Source organism: Phaenicophaeus curvirostris, chromosome 16 (assembly GCF_032191515.1).
Source record: "Phaenicophaeus curvirostris isolate KB17595 chromosome 16, BPBGC_Pcur_1.0, whole genome shotgun sequence".
Classification (NCBI taxonomy): domain Eukaryota; kingdom Metazoa; phylum Chordata; class Aves; order Cuculiformes; family Cuculidae; genus Phaenicophaeus; species Phaenicophaeus curvirostris.
In genome coordinates this window covers 14,006,054-14,026,880 of record NC_091407.1, presented here as the reverse complement: position 1 = coordinate 14,026,880, position 20,827 = coordinate 14,006,054, and the positions used below count along the sequence as shown (strand labels likewise).

At 38.2% G+C, this 20,827-nt stretch overlaps 1 protein-coding gene across 3 annotated transcripts in view; it reads left to right on the top strand.

The window, feature by feature from the left end:
* KATNIP (katanin interacting protein) overlaps positions 1 to 20,827 on the top strand; it is a 519,483-nt gene that overhangs the window by 9,614 nt on the left and 489,042 nt on the right. For all 3 annotated transcript variants that reach the window (XR_011338570.1, XM_069870032.1, XM_069870031.1), the window contains exons 5-13: positions 97 to 231; positions 2,250 to 2,511; positions 3,803 to 3,952; positions 5,899 to 6,062; positions 8,005 to 8,117; positions 8,570 to 8,684; positions 9,419 to 9,625; positions 13,421 to 13,561; positions 17,845 to 18,739. Coding sequence is in view for 2 of the 3 variants with exons in the window: in XM_069870032.1 (XP_069726133.1) it covers positions 97 to 231; positions 2,250 to 2,511; positions 3,803 to 3,952; positions 5,899 to 6,062; positions 8,005 to 8,117; positions 8,570 to 8,684; positions 9,419 to 9,625; positions 13,421 to 13,561; positions 17,845 to 18,739 (2,182 nt within the window). In the remaining variant the exon portion in view is untranslated. The remainder of the gene's footprint in view (positions 1 to 96; positions 232 to 2,249; positions 2,512 to 3,802; positions 3,953 to 5,898; positions 6,063 to 8,004; positions 8,118 to 8,569; positions 8,685 to 9,418; positions 9,626 to 13,420; positions 13,562 to 17,844; positions 18,740 to 20,827) is intronic.

The following is a 20,827-nucleotide window of genomic DNA, read 5'->3' as shown; positions in this document are numbered from 1 at the left end:
CTTGATCTAGGTGTTATGTAAAGTGTAATGATTATTCTTTTTGTACTGCTGATAGTGCAAAAGATGTCTAATTTCTTTGAATTCTTCTTTTAACAGAAAACTGTGGAGATAAAAACAGAAGGAGGGGGTAAACTCTACATTAAACCTCCTCTTGAGTACTCTGAGGATTTTGAACCTTATGAAAGCTTGACTGTAGAGACAAATGGCAATGATACTCTCCATTGCTCCCAGGTACAAGTGGCAGTTGCCTTCTGTTGTTCATGACATTGTGAACTGAAATGTGTACGGGCCCAGGTGTTGGTTTTGGCTGGAACGTGCAAACCCAGGATAGAGCGGCTTTTGCACGAGACGATTTCACACTGATATGTGACATAAAGAAAGTGAAAAACGAAAAGAAAAACTACTTTGCTATAGCATGTTAAGTCCTAATTTAATGAGGTAGAATACTGTCTATCTTTGGTAGAATCAAGGTGATTCTTTCAGTTCACTTAATGGTTCTCTACATGAATGTCACTCTTGGCTGTCAGTTTAGTGGCAGCTGAAACAACAACTTTATCTGGATTTAAGTTAGGTTTTGAATAACATTGCTGAAATTGTTCCATGCTGTTGTTTTACCTAACAGAAGTCAGAGTAAAGTTTTTAAATTATTATAATCAATGTAGTTGCTTTCCATCAAGGGCTGTTATTGCATTGACTCTGTTGCTTGACAGTTCAGCATTCTGTTTACTTACTAATCTCAATCACAATTTGTTCTAACCTACTTTAAGTATCTTGTCCTTAAAGAAACTGAACAAAGGAACAAAAGTTTGACTGTTTTCCTGCCTAAAGAATTAATCACATCAATAAAGCATTTCTGGGTAGTGGAGTAGCATCTGTGTATGAAACTGTCTACAGATCTTACCACTGACATCACACGAACTGCCCAAACCTATTTTCCCAGCTTGCATCTTTCTACCTTTCCTGTATTGCTTTTGAGCCAGTGACTTTTTTGTTCTACAAACCAGTAACTTGTTTACAGTGAGGGATATTTATAATCATTTATGTGTAAGTAGTAAGCTAAAAATTTTAAACCAACCCCCCACTTTTCTTTCTTTTCTTTGCATCCCAGACAGAAATACTTTCAATTTTCCTAAAACTATGATGTGTTTTCTTGAATGTCTTGTTTACAATGCAGATGTCATAAGGTTTCAAACTAAAAGAAAGCCTGTACGATTCCCTGTCAAATAGCTAGAAATACTAGTCTTGACTGTCATAAAGACACAGCCAATATCAAGCCTTAGGTTGCTTACAGACCCTCTATTCAACCTAAGTTTGCATGCTCTTTGTAATATGTTTCTGTCAACATGGATTTTCTAACAAGTGTAGCAGTTAGCACAATCCATAGCAGAAAAGCAGCTTGAAGCTTTCATTGCAAACTGAGCATAAACTGTCACAGTTCATTTTTACCTGTGATAGCTTCAGGTTTTCATTTTACTCATGCAATTTGCTTACCTGTACTTATCTCTAAACTCTTAACACCAACAAAGTAGGGAAAACATGCATTCAGGGTATTGCATATGACAATTTTATGACATTCATAAAAACAAAAGTCACTCCAGTATTATCTGTGCTGTTTGTGGTGTATGGTGAGAGAGGCAGGGCAGTTTTTTCAGCAGTAAATTTCAAAATAGATTAGTTTTTGCATAAAATCCTTTTATAGTGTGTCCAATTAAAAAAACCTGAGCAAACTAGAAGCTTAGGCCATTAGACCACAAGTCTTTTCTACTGTTTTTTTTTTGAAGAACAGATGTGTACATGAGAGGGCTATTATCATCTGTACAATTACTTATAAAGTTGCTATTACATTAGCTTGTGGTCATATGAAGGCGTTTGGAAAGTCTGGATTGCAGCTAGTCTTCATATAGCAAACCAAAAGATACGGCAAACTATGTGAGCCCTCTCTTACCTCCTGTTTGCAACTGATTCCTAAAATTTGATTTTGCACATTAAAATTTCTTGGCCTACAGAATTTTCCTACAAGGATTCTGGTGAGAAAGAACAAAGGAGCTGTAGGATGATTTGTCTTTATAAGTCCTCATCAGAGGAGTGAAGACCTGACATAGGAGTGTGAATAGATTTAGCCTCATCATGACTCTGATTTCATGAGAAGATTTTTTTCTTTCTCCTAGGGGAGAGAGAAGCAGCCACATTGGTTTATTTTAAAATACGTGTTTGAGCTTTTTTGACAAATCTGTTTTGAATTGTACCAGAAATTGAGAAGCAGCCCACAACTTGATATAGAAGAGAAAAAGATGGAAGGAGACTCTCTTAGTGATGATTATGACTCTGTTGAAGAGGATGCATTTTCAGAATCATCTTCCACTGAGGAAACAATTACAAGCTTTGGAGGCCTTCAACTGCATTGCAGTAGATCACTGCAGGAAGAAGCTTCTGAACATCAGGATGCTGGGAGATGCTCTGGCCTTGATTCTGGTGCTGTTACTGTGTTGGAGTTGAACCAGGATCAAAGCAGTAAGTCTCTGTTTATGATACATTGCTATAGCGCTCTCATAATAATTCTATGGGAGTGTTGTTTTAAAGGAATTGCTGCTGGTTAATGGTTACTCCATGAGTTTTCATGCTTTTCAGCAAAATTGTTCTAATTTCCTGATTTGGGAGGCTTGCACCATCTTACGTTAACAGCTCTTAAGAGCTGTTTTGCAAAGGCAAATATATAGCCCTAGTTAACCTGCTTGCATCACTAGGCATAGACACTTGAACTAAGATTGTCTCAGACTGTCTGGGAGATTTTTTTCATGAGTATTATTTTCTTAATATATTTGTGAACTGTTTTTGCAGTAATCCAAGCAGCCAAATCTTGCCAGTCTCAGCTTCCTCCATTTCACATCCTGGGTGCTGGATACCTGCCATCGTAGCATGTGTTATTCATTGATGATGATTTATTAATTTAAGAAACAAAATCTAACTGACCGTGTACCACTTCTTTTTGTCGGGTCTTCTTCTTTGGAGACCTCGATGACCAAGTCCCAAACCAGTCACTAGGTCTCAAAGATGTTTAGCTTGTTAAAGAAGAGTTCAGGGAAAAACTAGACCTTGAACCATGTTCAGTATTTCTCAAAATGCCCTCCCGACTCCTTTCAGGTACATTCATTGGATTGGGTTTTTGTTTTGTTTTTTGTTTTTCTTTTCCTTATCAATAGTTCATTACTTAACTTAAGAGGAACAATCTGAACAAATTGTGTAAATATGTGTTCCTCTTGTTAACATGGAGGTGAGTGGAGTGTGAGTGAGGAGAGGCAGCATCAGAAGAGATAAGAACAAGGGATGGAGCAGCAGTGAGTGTACCTTTTTCCCAGAGACATATTTCAAGGCTGTGATACAAACACAGGAGGCATTAATAATCCACAAATAAAAAGTGAAGGAGTACTCCTGTGAACAATGTATTAGTCCATATTTTAAGAATTTACTTCAGTATAACTATGTTAATGAGTGACTCGGGACTTCTTTATTATTTTTGCTTTTCTTGACAGTAATGCAGATAAATAACTGTACAGATGAGGTATATTCATACTTTAGAATGATATATTTTATTCTGTTTCACTAAGTCAGTGCAAGCCATGCGTATGTACTGCTGCATCAACAGAACAGTATCAATGAGAGGGAGGGAGCGTGGAGCTTGTCACTTTAACTATGCCAGCATAATTAAAGTGGCAGAATTTTGTCATTTAAAGTCCAGTAAGTTTCACCAGACTGGCTGTTCCTAAATATCTCTGATTATTTCTATTCCCTTATTATCTTGTAGAAGTGAAGCCAGTACGAGTTCTCTCGGCAAAAAGAAAAGATAACGCTGAAATGTACATTCCTGTCAGACCGAACGTGGTAAAAAATAAAACTACTCGGCCACTTTCTGCTGAGTTCTTGCAGCAGGAAAGACATGAAAGAATTTGTTCTAGTAAGAAATAAGAATGTATAATGTCAGTAAGAAGAGTTTTCATGCTTCTTCTCCCTCTGGCTCAGATGTCATTTCAGCACACATCTGTCATTATGTGCTTTTTCTTTGCTGTTTTCCTTTTTTTTTTTTTTTTTTGGCTTTTTTGGTTTTTAGCACCTTGAGTGTTTTGATTTGTGTAAAATTCTGTGAAATCTAGAGCCTGTATGCTTTAGTCTTCTGCTACACCTTTGCTACCTTCCTTCTCTTTTTCCACCCACAGCATAAGACTTTTTTCCCTAGGCCTTGCAGTCCTTGTGCTTGCTCTGTGTTTCCTAGTTTACTCATGGAGATCTGTTGTCTATGATATTAACAGAAGGGTTTTCTCAGAATCAGCAATTGACACTGTGGTGGAAGATTTTAACACAGTGCATTACACCTTGAACACTGTGAATCAGTCTCCAGTACTGGGTAAATACGCTGGTATCTAGTGCCATACTGAAAAATGTTTTTCCTGGGCTGGAGAACACTATTTTGAAGGCACTGCTGTTCAGTGTAGAAATCTGCTAAGGTGGGGTCTTTCTCTGGACTGGAAAAAAAACTAAACCCCAAAGTTAGGGGCAGAAATTGTGGATGGCTGCAGTTATTTCAGTATATTCCTTATCCTTAATTGAGCAAGTCTGATGAGTTTGCATTTTTTAAGGTCTGAAGTGAAGTCTTCCAACTTGCCATACTCTGCATTTAAGGCAGTCTTTTCAACAAAAGCAAAATCCAGCTATGTCCCAAGAAAGCAATAAAGATAATGGTTTTACAGAAGTCAAAAAATATTAGTTTCTTAATTGGCAGAAAACCAAATTGAGGAAAAGAAACTAATTGTTTTTGGCTTCAGAATAAATCCTCTTTGTAGCTTTTGAGACCCTCACCCACCATCTGTCAGAGCAGATGCTTGCTTTGACCATTTTCCAAAGATGTGGGTAGCATTCTCTCAGGTTATAGTAGTGCTTGTTAGAGCTGTTTCTGTCCAACTATCACTTTAAATCCTTAAATTAATTCCATTTTGGGGGGATGGTATAGTACAGAAAAATGAAAAGGCCTTTATTCTGTCCCTGTGTTTGCAGAGATGACTAATACTTGTTGAAAGCTTTTAGGAGTATAGATGGCAGAGGGCTTAAAGAGTGTTGAAGGCAGGCAAATCTTAGTTTTAACTTCCTGTTTTTTCAAGGTAGACTTTGTTACCAGCATGCGCTGCCATTTTACTCACCTGTTTAGTAAACCTCACTGCAGCATTTTAAGCATGCTTGCATATCAGCCCATTCTTCGATATTTTCACTTGATCTTAATGTCTATACAACTTTGATCTCTTTTCTTCCTTTGACTTTTGAAGTCCTTGAATAGAACTGCTGTGCTTTTCTTTTAGTTCAATCTCAGTTCTTCTATTGTTAAATTTTATTTCCTTTCTTTTAAACCTGTTTATAGGCTGTGTTTCTATTTGTCTGTGATGTTTGGGGAGACTGGGATGCATATGGGTATTTTGATGACTACTTATGTGATAAAGTTGTTTATTTTGCTTTGCAAACAGCAACTCCTCACTGCCCTTGTTTTACTAAAAGACTCCTGGGATTCTTCCAAAATAGCTGGATACCCCAGCTGCACTGAAAAATTCTGATGTGCTGGAATTATATATATTTATTTTTCAATGACCTGTTACAGGGCATTTGCATTAAATACCTTTACAAAGCAAATACAAAAAATCGTAAAGCATAAAAATTTTATGTTCCACATTTATCAGTTTAAAGTAGATGCGGCCTGCAATCTTAATATAAAAACAAATGGGAGTCATTCAGCCTCACATGGGATGGTTTCAGACTGCTAGCAAAGCCCTGCGTCAGAAGTTTCAAATGTGTGTTGTTGTAATGTTCCATACCTGTATGTCTGGACAAATGAACATTCCTTCCTTCTTTTGATGACAGGACCCTTAAGTCGACCAGAAAGACCGCTTTCGGCAACTCGAAAGACTGTGTCTGAGAGGGATCCTGATTGTTCGGTTTCAGCTGTAGTTAAAGCAATGCAAATTGAAAACGAAGTCTTGCAGAGAGATCTGCCAAGGCAGACAGTTTTCACAAGCCCTCAAAAGGTATGGCAAAATACAGATCAAGTAGCAACCCCCCATGAATTACAACACATTGAGGTTGCTTATTAAAGAATGGTGATGCCTCTTAAGTGTAATTTAATTTGTATTCTTCCATAGGGCGGTTTCCTTTAATCTGCTTCCTCATGATAGCATCCCACGGAGCTCTCTTGATTTCAGGAATCACTGAGCAACTGATAGACCAGTCACATTATGTGTCTACGCTGTCAAATGCACAGCTGCAGGCCCATTTGAGCCATTTTCATTCTGGAAGCTTCTTAAACAAGATAATGTTTGATTTCCATACCAATATATCCTTCATTCCTGCTGAAGTCATTAATACGGGCACTGTTCCTGTTAATATACGCTCTACTTCTGGAGCAGAGCTGTCACGTACGCTGCTGGCTCTTAGCGAGAAGGAGCCAGCGTGGTTTTCCTGCACCAGTGTGTGTACATCTCTTATCTCCAACAACCATGTTTAAAAACAACGAAAAGCTCATAAGCAAGGAAATCAACAAAAATCCATTCCCCTCTGAGTAAGATCGGACTGTTATTCCTCATTAGATTAAAGAATAGGGAGATACATGTCAACAATCCTAGTTAAATTTTGAGCATATACTTCAGTTCTCGTAATGGAAAGAAAGTACATAAAGAAATGTGAGCATAAGCTGACATTTGCAAAACAGTCTGTTATGGGCAGTGTTCATGGATTCAAAGTCTGCTTCCAGCTTGGTGTTCAGGAGACTCCGTTTTGTAGGAAGGAAAAGAGATGGTTAGACATTATTGGAGTTACTCATTTGAATTCTGAGAGTTTCCAAGACAGCTAACTAACCTAAGCTGGTGGTCCTTGAACTTGTGAGCTGGTGCTGTGGTGAATATATACCCATGGTTGTTGCTGAGCCAACATTAGGTTTCTGTGGAGTTTTGGTTAGGAGCAAAGGTTAAAACGTTCTTTTACTGTAGAGAAGTACTTCATGTATGATTTCACCATCTAGATCAATTTTTCAACGTTATTCCTTTTGGTTTTGAGATATTTGTAGTTTTGTGATTGAGAGAACAAATTCCATTAAATATTCTCACATAATGTATCTTCCTGCTAACATTAGGACTAATTTTAATATTGTTGTGCTTAAATGAAGAATAATTAAATAATACTTAAAATAGACATAATTTTACTCTAACACTTGAGATGGAGTTTCAAAAACCCACTGTGAATTCTCAGTCTTAAAGCTGACCTAAATGGAAGTCCAGAAGTAATTTTGCTTATACAATTAAGGGATTGTGGAGCTTGGCCTTTGATATTTAAATGTATAACGATGGAGATTTTTTAGTACTAAAAAAGTAATTAACTTCTAAGAATTTTCAAATTCTCTTGTTCTGCAAAAATTAGAGAAATGGAAGTGACCCGTGAACAGAATGAATTATGTTCCTCATCTGACTGGTGGCTCACTGTGCTGAGTATTTTGTCTCTGACAGACGCTACCAACAAATTTTTAGGAAACTGCAGAACTTTCGTCTGTTTTTGATAGTCACTACTGATGGTTATGTATTTTAAAAAATAAACCGGAGCTTTCTGGATTTAAAAGTCTTTATGATCCTTCTTTGGAGAAGTCCGTCTAGGCCTGTGCCAAAGCTTTGGCCAGCTCTGAGTCCTACCAAATGTATACAGTGAGATTTCAGACATAGGTATGTGTATTTTTAATAGACATCAGACAATGCTTTTGCATTATTTTTCTTCCACGTAGTAGATGAAGCTCCAAGCTCAGCTCTTTCATTGCAAATCAAGACCAGTTCTGTTAAATGTGACTCAGTACGAGGTTACAGATCAGCTCAGGTTAGCTGAGACCAGAGCTGGGCCGAAACTCTTACTAGTAACAGATGCAAACTGATACTCATTGCTACACAGAGAATGATGTGAATGAAACATATTCGTCTTTTTCTTACTTAGAAGAAATTTTCTGTTTCATCTGTTGTTTCTGCAACGGCTGAACCTTCAGAAAAAAACCAGACAAGGACTGCAGTCACAAAAGCTGTTGAGCAAATTTGTTCTTTTGGAAGCAGGTATTTGTATTTTCTTTAAGGGTAGCTTCCTTTTTTTTTTTGGAGATACTTTTCACTGTACAATCAGATTTAGTATGCTACCACTACATCTGATAATCTTTAGATACCTGAGACATCATGGAAGTTGTAGCAAATCAGGGAGCCTTGGGGCCAGTCTCTGTGAGTCAAGGAGCTTCCAACATCTCCCTCTGTTTATCTTTCTGTTAGGTAATAGAAAGAAATGTATTACTTTCTCAGACTGCCTCAGACCAGCAGAGAACTGGAGTCCCGTCTTCTAAGCAAACCCTGTGTATCTAAGGCGGTTCTGCTACTGTTGTCATTCAGTGTGGGGTACATGGGATTCTTCTGTGGGGTGTGGGGGTTCATCCTATCATCTTTGCACCAAAAACCCTGTTTCTTTAAAATACAAGAATTATAAGAAAGTAACACGTAAAAGAATATGTACATTTCAGGCAAGAGAAGAAACTTCTGAACGTCCTTCAGGAGACTGAGAGTGATTCTGCCTGTGATGGTGACATACTCCTAGTTGATGACAAATCTGAAGTAGATTCCGTGTTGCAAGAGAAGGTTTGTGTAGATATGCACCATAACCAATGCTTCCCAGTATTACTAAAATAAAAGTACATTGAATGATCTGTATTCTGCCGATTCTGCCCCACATCAACAAATCGTAGAATCGTGGAATGGTTTGGGTTGGAAGGGGCCTTAGAGATCATCCAGTTCCAACCTCCCTGCCACAGGGACACCTCCCCCTGGGTCAGGTTGCTCAAAACCCCGTCCAACCTGACCTTGAACACCTCTAGGGCCTAGGCATCCAGAACGTCTCCCAGCAGCCTGTGCCAGTGCTTCTCCACCCTCACAGGAAAACATTTCTTCCCAGTATCTAGTCTATATCTCCCCTCTTTCAGCTTAAAACCATTCCCCATCATCCTATCCCTGTACTCCCTGAAATATAATAAACCTATGACAGGTAAGAAAAGAGAATTTATCACTGTTCCTTTGTTCATCAGAAGGACAAAGGAATCAGACAAAGAACAGAAAGCAGTTTTTGCCTTAGGCTTTGGAGTGGACTGGAATCTAAGAGGGTAATAAGTTCTCTCCTCTAGCCCTGCCACAGATTTATTAGTTGTTGTGGGGCAGAGCTGGCGGAACCCAAAAGATTGAATGTTACCCAGACAGCCTTGAGTTTTCAAGCTTTTTTTCTTCTGACTCCTTGGTATTGTAGTCTTAGCAGTCTTTATTTTGTTCCATGTTTTATTGTTTTGTCTCTTACATTTATACCATATCTTGTTTTGGTCCAGATGACGAGCAGTATGGAAGTACGTGATGCCATTTATGTGACTATGGAACTTCTTTCTAACTGGGGAAATCCAGTAAACGTGGGCCTGAACGAAGTGTCATTCTTTGATTTATGCAACAAAAAGATATTTGTCTCTCCTCATGATGTGGACATTCGAAATGCTGACAACGCAGGGGATTTGTGCTGCTTGGTCAATAAGAACTTAAATGTAAGACAGCTTAGTCCTGGATGTGGTAATTTCTTGATTTAATATTTCTTTAATAGTCCATCACTTGTGGTTTTTTTTTTGTTTAGAAACACGATTGCATTTTGAACTTGATTTACATAACAACTCTGATAATGAAAAAGCACAAATATTATTTACCATTAACAAATCCAGCTTTTCTGTCCAAGACATTAGTATTTGGTTAGGATTTTGTTTTAGGACAGAAGTTGATTAATTTGCCTGATCAAGTGGAAGGAGGCAGCTTTAACTCTGCCTCCTTTCGTGTTCACTCTGTGCTATTGCTTTTTATGAAAGAACCCATTCAGTTTTTAAAGTATTGAAATGTAATAATAGTGTCTGTAGAACAAGAAGGATGGGAAATTTCACATTTTTACAGCATGTCTGCTGATAAGTAATTCTTGTGATCTGAAGGTATGAGGGCTTTTCTGGTAACTTCTTCCAGTTGTTTTATATGAGTTTAAGTAAACTTAAGAAGGAAACATGCTTATTTTCTCCTGGCCCCTTGTTATCCTTTAACCTTGGGAAGGATCATGGAAGAATAAGGATGCATAGATAGGTAGTCTGAGCAAAGGATTATAGAAATATGTGTGGCATGATAAAAGAAAAGTGTTTCATGGCTCTTTTGTGAGACAGTAAGTTGAGGAGACACAAAGTGCTTCCAAACTAAAGATGAGAGACAGAAGTAACTAACTGGGATGAAATCCTGGTGGTACCTGTCAGATGACACTCAGTGGTTGTAGTTGTAGTGACTCTCAGACTTTCCAGATAATTATAAATTACGTAATAATGTAATAATGAATCCATTATAAACCTGTTATACTGAGCATTTCTCATATAATTGTTTACCCCTTTATTCTTGGGTAAGGAGGTTTTATGTTTCATTGATTACTATATTTCTTTGATTTGTGACACTAATCTCCTCTCTTGAAGCTGGAAAGGTATTGCATCAGAGATGATGCAATCTGGAGAGGCTGTATGGCCCTGGAATGTGGATATGCGATAACTGAACTGCAGACTTGTTCAGAAGTCAAAGCACTGTTTAAAGTTTGTGTAGATTTCAGATCGTACAGGAGAGCTGTGGGAGGCATTAGAAAAGACAACAAATTAATGAATCTCTTAGCGTTTTCAGCTAAATGGACACTAACATAAAAACTTACTTTGTGGAAAACTCACTTTTACTATGGTTAAAGTACTTCTATCTTTGGTCATTTAGGTATGCGTTTGTCTTTGAGAATAGATGTACTCTTACTGTAGATCAGGTTTTTTATTTATTTGTTAGTTTATTTATTACCCTTGCAGGCTTTTAAGGAGAACACTTAAACTGTCTCCTCCCTTGTACTTCATGATATGCTGTAAAAGAAAAAAATGCCTGGCAGAGCATCAGATGCTCTCAGCTGAGGAGATAGTGTCTGGTGGAATATAGAGCTTAGCAAGACTTGCATTAGGCATTTCACTGAAATTGTTTTCTGCAAACCTTTTTGTTTCTCACGCGCATATAAAGGTCTTTCAGGCCTCAGAATAACAAGGACATGGAACTGTAATGCTAAAAATATCTAACAAAGGTGTTTCTTCATAATAATGAACCCTCAGACCCACATCATTCCTCTTCACAGTGCTGGAGCCTTCCTTTTCTCTCCATTAGGTGTACATTTGGTGCCCACAGGATGGAGTGACCTGCGGACTGGTCTCCCACAGAATCTAAGACCTGTTGTCACTTTTTTTCTTGGCTGAGGTCAAATGTAATTCATACTCCTGACATACCAGGTTCACCCTGATGATTCAAAGAACTTTTGGGCTAGATTTTTCAGTGCTACTGGCAAAGACAATCACCATCACTCTCAGTGATAAAACCTGAGACTCTTCCACAGTCACATGGGTTTTGACATGGATTGATTAATCAAAGTTCCTACACGTTCTGCAGTCAGATCTTTGACACTTCTGAGTTTGTGTATCCTCAGGCCTAAGTGGTTACTTCCACTGATACATCAAATGATCTTTACAGCTGTGTCTCACTCAAGACACAATACTTCACAGAATCACTAGATTGGAAAAGACACCCAAGATCATTGAGTCCAACCATTCCTATCAACCACAAAACCATGCCCCTCAGCACCTCATCCACCTGTCTTTTAAACACCTCCAGGGAAGATCACTCAACCACCTACCTGGGCAGCCTCTGCCAGTGCCCAATGACCCTTTCTGTGAAAAATTTTTTCCTGATGTCCAGTCTGAACCTCCCCTGGCGCAGCCTTTCATGAACCCATGTTGACTGGGCCTGATCACCCGGTTCTCTTTCATGTGCTTCATGATAGCACTCAAGATCACCTATTCCATGACTTTCCCCAGCACTGAGGTCAGACTGACAGGCCTGTAGTTTCCTGGGTCCTCCCTGCGACCCTTCTTGTAGGTGGGCCAGCCTCCAGTCCAGTGGAACTTCCCCAGTCAGCCAGGACTGCTGGAAGATGATGGAAGGGGGTTTGGCAAGCATGTCCACCAGCTCCCTTGATACTCTCAGATGGATCCCATCCAGCCCCATAGACTTGTGGGTGTCTACCTGGGCAAGCAAGTCTCTAACCATCTCCTCTTGGATCATGGGAGCTTTGTTCTGCTCCTCTAGCTCATGGGTGCATACACACTGGGAAAACCTGTCTGACACTTCTGTGGCTGTTTGGGCACAAAACTGACAGCCAAAGCAACAATATCTCCCAAAGCTTTTTGAGAGGCTTCTGGGGCAGAGGTATCATGAGCCATCAGAGGTTGGAATACGTAGATAACAAGTCTAAGGAGTGGATCTATTCATGATATCTCTGAACAGAGTGGCAGAGCTCTGTTCTTACCATCATTAGGCACACATCCAAAGAACTAGATAGAAAACTTTTGTAGTTACTGCCTTCAGGAAAAGCTGAAAGACTCATTTGAAAGTGAAAGGATTGCGAAAAATATTGACTTTGTGTGCCTACTGTATGTGTGCTGTGTATCCTTGAAAATAGAAAGGGAGCTACTTATCTGCTAATCTCTGATTGTTGAAATGTTATCTGCATGTATATTTACTTTGTACGCTCAGTTGAAATGTTATCTGCATGTATATTTACTTTGTGCCCTCATAGAGGTAGAAGTTCTGAACTTCTGAACAATGTCCAGAATTAGGCATTCTTTGGTATTTTAAAATGTCTTTATTGTCAGTTGTTTGTAAAATTCATGTTGGGGGTTTCTGTGGTGTCTTAGAAACTTTCAAGTGCAGAGTCCTATATATAGATCCGAGGAATAGATCTGTAAGTGAAATTAGTTGTCTACAAAGCCTGATTAAAATAGAGGCAGTAAAATAAAACTCTAAGATTCCCCTCTTTAGAGGGCAAACCAGAAGCATAAGCACTTTAAGAAATTGTAAAATGCGTATGCATTGTCCGTTGTGCTCAGTGATCCTCTCTAGAGTCTGCAAAGCTGATTAATTTGATTAAAATAAACTGGGCTTGCTTTGACCCTGCAGTTACAAAGCATGGCAGACTGCCTGTCATTTGTGAGCACGCAGATGTCTTACTGGGACAGCAAGCAGCTGACCTTTATCTAGTTGTCAGGTTGTTGTCAGCTGTCTCACAGAAAGGAGAACCGGATTTTCTTTGGAAATGAGGTTAAGGTTTTGCTCTTAACATGGTAGATTTTATAGAATGGTTACTTTTCTAATCAATGTATATTCTTTGGTGGGGTGGTGAGTTAATGAAAATATCCTGCTTCAGGAGAAAAGACTATTAGTGACAGTCTGCTTGTATGTGTTTTTAGACCACGAAGGAAAACTTCGTTTGGATGTGCCCTTTCCATCCACCCATCCAACTTTACTTTGTTATCCGCAATCCCACCCGGTCACATGACTTTGGTATATCCAAGATCAAGATTTGGAATTACAACACAACAACTCCCCGTGTAAGTAGTTTTTTTCTCAGCTCATCTGTATGTGTGTGCTACCTTGCCTAGGGAAATTCAGTTTGATCTTCTTTCAGAAAGTACAAAATAAAATAGATACCATTTTCTGTTAAAAAAAAAATCAGGGACCTAGGAAGGGTCCAAGTCTACTGTGAAATTGCTTTTGTCTTAATTGTAACCGGTTGCAATGTGATTGTTAATGTTTTGATAAGTTCAATTAGCGTTTTCTTTCAAAGCTGTTAAAGATCTCTAAAGACCTAATAAAAAGCTTGCATGTTCTGTCAGTTAATACTTCACTGTGATGAGAAATAAAGATACAAAGGTAAGGGCATCTTAATATTCAGGACTTTGAGTTGTTTTATCGCAGTATAAATAAATACATGTTTTCTCATATACATGAGAATAAATAGGCTGACTGTTGCTCAGTTATAGGTTTTTTTTCACTTTAAAAAGTATACTAACTGTGTATTCATAATAAAGCAAGTAACCTAGTGTTACAAGAGAGACATCTCATGGCAGATGGTCCCTTGTTTGTGTCTTTGAATGTCACCATGGAAATTATTCTTGTTTGTACGCTGCAATGTTAAGAAAAAAATCCCAGGTACTGAATCAAAGAGGATTTGCTGTCCTGGATTATAAATAAGAGGCTTTATACCCCTGGTTTTGCTCTCATCCATGTTCTTATATAAGCGCATATTGTAATTTATACATATGGAAGAAATGACCGTGGAAAGGACAGCTTAAAGAAATTTTCTATAACATAATTTGTATTTATTTTCTGGAATGTTATTAGCTTTTTCTATTAAAATGTGGGCTATGGAATATTCTGTCATCATTAGAGAGTGCAAAAGAAACTGCTGATTTTGGGGTTAATGGTATGGTTTGTTATCAGACCTATTGAATATAATGCAGGAAATACACATAAATGTATTGGTGTTTCAAGGCACTGTTTTGGTTTTTTTTTAAATAACAGCTATAAGGCAAGCTGTAAAATCCATTAGGGGTATAATCCCATGGATTTTGGTAGCAGTGCAGCAGTCCACACTGACTAAAGAAATGTTTCATTATTGTTAAGATGAAAGAATAATACAAAGTCCTTCTGCCTAATTCTGTAATTTGTCATGAGGAAGTTTTGGCTGAGAAGTATAAAACCTACAAGTATAATTAGCCAACAATTTTCTTCCTGCTAATGTAAACCCAGAGCCAGATTTCTGCGTGGTTTTCTGGTAATCACTCTAACCTCCTCCTTTCCCTCTAAAATCACATAACTGAGAGGTGCCCAAATACTTTTTCAAAACACAAAAAAATTAATTCAGGCCAGTACTTTTTATGTTTGAGTTTTAGAAGTTGAGTCTGGAAGTAAAAAAAATGTGTCTGAAGGAAGCTGTAAAAGTCAGAATGCTTTGTCTTGTCTTTATTTACTTCAGATGAGGTCTGTGAAAGAGGAGATCACTTTTAGTCTGCAAGAAGAGATCAGGTGTAAGTAAGGGCAGCCAGTTCTTTTCAAGTTTGTCGGAAATATGCAGACATTGTGTAAAAACTTGCTGCAAGCTTAAAATTGCATCGTTACTTGATGCTGTTAAAACTCTTTGTAAGATTCAATAGTGTCTGTTGTATATCCTCACAAATCCGTGAATGGAATTAATACTTAAAAGTACAAAGGTCTTAGTTGCTCTCCAATGGGATCATTTTCTATTTCAAGTAATTGCCCATATGCATGTTCCTCCTGTGCATATGTCCATGTCCATTCTCTTGAGCTGAAGGATTTTTTCAATGCTGGACTACCTCCAGGTGCATTATCTATAAGGATGTAGCAGCTATGTTCCAGCAGATGTAGGTTTATAGGAGAACTTCTTTTCTCCTAGTTCTGTTTTTCCAACCTCTTCATGCTTGAGGGGAGTTAAACAGTGGTATGAGATGCTAAGCATTGTGTCAATCTTTCCCACCACATCTGGTCACTAAGCAACTGTGGAAGCTCAGGAGGGGAGTGGGAGGGGATTAAAGAGTTCTTAGTCTTGTGTCTGCATATATTGGTTTCTGGAGTCCCTGGGATCCGTTTGTGTATATTTCATGTCTGCTTAAAATTTTGGTGCAAGAGATTTTCGTTATCTCTTTTACTGGTTCTTCATGAATGGATGGTTCTTTCAAGCTCTCAGCTGTTATTAGTGCCTGGCACCAATTCAGTCTGTTTCTGTTGTCCTAGAAATGTCTGTAGCTTTTGCTGGTTCATCTTGGTACAGTCCAGATGCCCCTTTTGCTTCCTACAAGACCTATCTCAGACACTCCAAACCACCAGAGAACAGGAAGTCATTTCCCACTGATTGAGATAGTAGTTTTGAAGTGACTGGCCTGTTTCTGTGCTTAACTGTCCCTCTTTCAGGGAGAAAAATGGGACGGCTCCACCGTCTCATTTTGTAATGTTTTGTCTGTCTACCTGTCCTCCTCCAGTACTGGTGTGTGGGTGGAGTGGGGTTCATTTAAAAGCATATTGTTCTTAAGAGGTGGTTGATTTTAATTTAAAAAGATGGAATAGACAAATACTTTTCAAAATACACATTTTTATTTGTGTGGTTTTGTGCAGTTTGTATCAGTTCCCAGGTAAAAATACAGAACTAAGGTTTGAGTATTCCCAATAGGAGTAGAGACTAGGATATTATGTAGAAGTGTTGCAGTTATCCCAAATTCAGCTGTGAATATACAATATCTCTAGCATTTAAGGAGTACATTAAAAGTCCAGACATACAGAGACTGAAAAGATAATATTACTGAAACATCCTGATAGTCTTGCTCTTCCCTATCATAGTTTCAGGCAATGCTGTGTAGTTTTTAATTTATATAATTATTAATTGTGATCCTCAATTAGATTAATCTAGCAGTGTCCTTGTTCAAGGGGAAAAACTACCACGTTTTATGGCCAAATGCATCATTACAGATATATAGAACTTTATGATACTCCAGGAGTAACACAGGCAGCCATGACATAATGGCCAATTAAACTGGCTTTACAACTGTTCTCTGAGAAGATAGTGAAGGTGATCTCTGTCTATCAGCAATGTGTCTTGCATTCCTACACCTATTCCCCTCCCTCAGCTGTAGCTTTCTTCTTATGCATCTCTGTTTTTGTCCCCGTAACGGTCCATATTACTTTTTCTTTTTTACCTCAAACGTGTTATTATTTGGAAAGCAGTAGAATAGAAGCTATAGAGACTTCCAAGCTGTAAAGTGTGGAGGCAGGAGTGAAGAACTGGAGACACTTGAAGGTGAAGGAGTAACTGGTTTAGGCTGGGAGCCGAGGAAAATTTAAATTAGTATTCAAAGAGAACTATCATCCAGGAGATGAGCAAGGGGGATGAAACTGAAATGTCTTACTTTCATGAGAAGCTTCTCAGTTTTCATGAAAATAAGGAAAGAACAGGGTCTTTAATGACTTCCTGTGATGGACATGTTGCTGAAATTTAGAGGGCAGAAAGGAGATGGATTTTGTCTCATCTTCTACGTTTTCTTTGTAGATACCAGTATTTCTGTTAAGAGGAAGAAAAGATTAGATGGAAATGATGAAGAGAATAGAAAGATCATTAGTTCCAACTTCAACAGAATGAAAATATCAGGTTTTAGTGGGTGCCATAGAAAAGGAGAACATAGAGATGAAGTTATGAGTGGCAGAGTTGTGTCTGAGATGAGGGCCTTTAAAAGGCTAGTTGAGTGTTGGAAAAAGCCATCAAGGCAGATTATTTGAAAATTGTTAAAACCATTTTTTTCACAATGGTAAAGGTTGTTTTACTTTCTTCAGTGGAAAGAGATGGACTGGATGATTTTTTTTTTTTTTAGTGTCCTTTCCAGCCTTGTATTTCTAGAACTCTTTACAACTCTTTAACTGTAGTGGCTTTGAGCTTGGTGGTTGTTCGCCTTGGAATATGTTATGAAAGTGGTGAATCTTAAAGATGTTGAAGCAAATTGTTCCTCTGGAATTTATATCCTGATCAAGTGTAATTGCATTTAATCTAGACTTCATTGCTGAAGCTTTTCTAAAGCCTTTTCAGCCAAAATGGCTCATAGTAGCATCTAGCAGGGTTTTAAGTTCTTTTAAATAAAATCTTAAATATCCCGTGGTATTTTTCACTTGTTTGAGCTTTTGATTAAAAAGTAGTCCAACCCATGTTACTGATAGGGGGTTTTAGTTTTCATCGGTTTGTTGATTAAGTGTTCAAATGTTGGAGTTCCAGAACAGTGATACCCAATGCTTGAAGATCTTAATTGAAATCTTCATGCTTTTATTTTTGCAGGGCCTTGATATTGGAGCAAAGAAGGTGAAGTTATACATTGACGAGAACCTTGTATTTGATGGTGAATTAGCAAAAGCCTCTGGAGATCCCGCTGACCACAGCACTACAATTTACCTTACGGATCACAAGCAAGATGCCTCTGCATATTCTTCAACTGAAAGGAAAGAAGTAAATGCACCTTCAGTCACAGAGGAGAAAGCAGACTTGCATTTTAAATGCTTACAGTCAAACGGTACTTCACTAAACTGGAAATCTCTGCCAGAAGAAAATCTCCTCGAGCATAAGATGAACTCAATCAGTTTTACAAAGGAAAAATTGTCTGTGCTAGAGGATAACCTAAAAGTGTTACCATCTCAAGTTTGTATAAAAGATGCCCAAAAGAATGCAACAGTACAAGCAGTAATGGAGCATCCTCCATCTGATGATGAACTGACTTTGAGTGAGCAAATGGAAAAGTTAACAGGAAGAAAATTATCTGATTCCACAAGTGCACTTCCTTCTTGGTTACAGTCATCTTCCCAAGTAACAGAGAATAACCAAGTTAATTCCAGTAAGCAGAAGCCTCCCTGGCTTGTGACAGAACATTGTTCAGGTTTGAGATTTCAAACACAGTCTGATGGAATCATGGAAGATTTTTCAGCTCTGACTGATGAGGATGTCAAATGTCAGAGAAATGAGCTGGGAAGATCCAGTAGTAGAAATGCAAATGGAGATGAGAGATCACAAATGCTAACCAGGAAGGATGGTGGTGTGGGTCTGGACATTCTGGAGCAACTTTCTAACAGAAATTGCCTCAGCTTACAGTGCCCTGCAAGTGGAAGGAGAAGTGTCAGATGTGTAAAAAAAGAGGGCTTACACAGTATAAATCTTGGAGAAGATGATGCTGCACTCAAAGGTAAGAGCTCACAATAGCAACTTCAGTGCAGGCATCAATATGTTCTCCACTCTGCAGAAGCACAGGATCATTTAGATTGGGAGAAATGCCCTGAGATTTCTGGAGGTACAGACAGTGGGAATTCGTGATGTTTGCAGCATTCACTTTTTTCATTTATACTATGGCATTGCTCACAGTCTCTCTCCTTGTCCTACACCTGATGTGAAATGCCCTTTTTCTGAAAAATTTACATTCTGAGTTAGTGTTTTTAAATTTATTTGGAGAAGACTGAAGGCTAAATTTCAGTAAATTATATTCTAAAAATGAACGGTCCTGCAGATAGCAAATGCTTGCTAATATCAATGCAAATCTGCAAAAAAAATAGAGGAGTGCGACCTCAAGGTTGTCAGTAAATTTACAGAGTTTGTGTAATAGGTTTCTTACTTCCTCAGTGAGAATATGTGCTGAATGCTGTGTTTATTCAGAGCGAATGGGAAACTGCTCTTATTTTCCCTTCCAGTTCAAACCATTCCATGATTCTAAGGAAGTCTGGCAGAACAAAGACAATGAGGCCCAGAGAACTGGAATAAGATGTTCCAAAAATACAAATTGGAATTTTGGGTGTGATTTAGTAAAATTAACTATCATAACCATTTCCATAGAAGCGTAGCTTGCTGTGTATTGTATTTGAGTGTTTATATCAAAGTAATGGTCTTAAGGCACAGACGTCTGCCTAAATGCAGGAATACCAGTTCAAATTCTGCAGTAGGTACTACATGAAATTTTCAGACAAAGGTGAAGAAAGTCATTCTTTCTAAAGTTAGAATGCCTGGATTTTTCCTTCACTGCTCCTCTGTGGAGAAAACAGCAATTTTATAAGCATATATGAAATTATACCTTAAAGAAGAAAAAAGTATGGAAGTAGTTGGAATAACTGCAATCTCCCCTTCATCCACCCACTCACCACAGCCGTTTTGCTGTTTCACACATTTTACACTATCTCTGTTAGATTAAAAACTTGTCAAGATGTTGGAGACTGTAAATAAATCCTACGTTAGTAATTTGTGTTCAGTTGTAAAAATGGCATCAATTTAGGAGTTTCAATGCAAACTTTAAGATGAGGGTTATCATGATCTTAATTATAATGTCCTTTAAATTTTACTCAGAGCAGGTTTTCTCATCTGGTGCTTAAAACTCCCAGTATGTGTTTGTCTCTGGGAGATCTGCTTGCCATATACCAGCTTTTGTTCTGTCTGTACTGTACCGTGCAGGGTAAAGCGTCTTCAAAGTGGAGCCGAGTGAGCATTAACAACAGGAAAACAGTTTAAATATTTCCCTCAGATTGGTGAATTTTGATTGTTACGGGGCTGGGGGAACTGCAGTTTCCCAGTAATGGAATGTGACAAAAGGGAGGCTGCACAAGCTCGTGTGCAATGTCACAGCACGTCTTTGGTCATTAAATGAAGAATAACAAGAGCAACAGAAATTAGAAGTAGCATGTACATGCATACTTGACTCAAGTTAATGTTGCCATAAACCCACACATTTTTTCTTCAATAACTGGTTTAATGTGCAAAGGAAATGATGGAAGTGTGCTGATAAAATTGCAAGTTAGATATAATTTGTGATAAGCAGATTAAAGAACTGCACAGAAAGATGAACTTGAGGACCGGAGTAATAGCAATGAAATGCAATTCTGTAGTACTGCTTGCAAGGTCATTTGGGGACTAATAACATAAATTAAGTTGTAAGCTGAGTAATAATCAATTGCAAATGACCGAGGAAGAGAAGGATTTGGGTTGAGTAGTTGATAACAGATTGACTATGAAATGCTTGTGTGACGCAGGCATGATTATAGCAATGTGCTCAGAGGATGTTTGAGCAGAGGCATTGCTGTTAGTTAGGGAAATGTTAATATCTCAACACAGGCACTTGTGAGATGCGGGTTGGAAAACTGCAGTGTTCTGATCATCCACTTTCAGGAAAGCTGATTACAAAGTGGAACAGATACAGAAGAGAGCTTTTAGAATGATTTAAGAAATGAAGTGTGTGATTGCAGCATGGAAATATGATTGCTATTTATAACTGCAGGGAGTAAAAATGAGATTA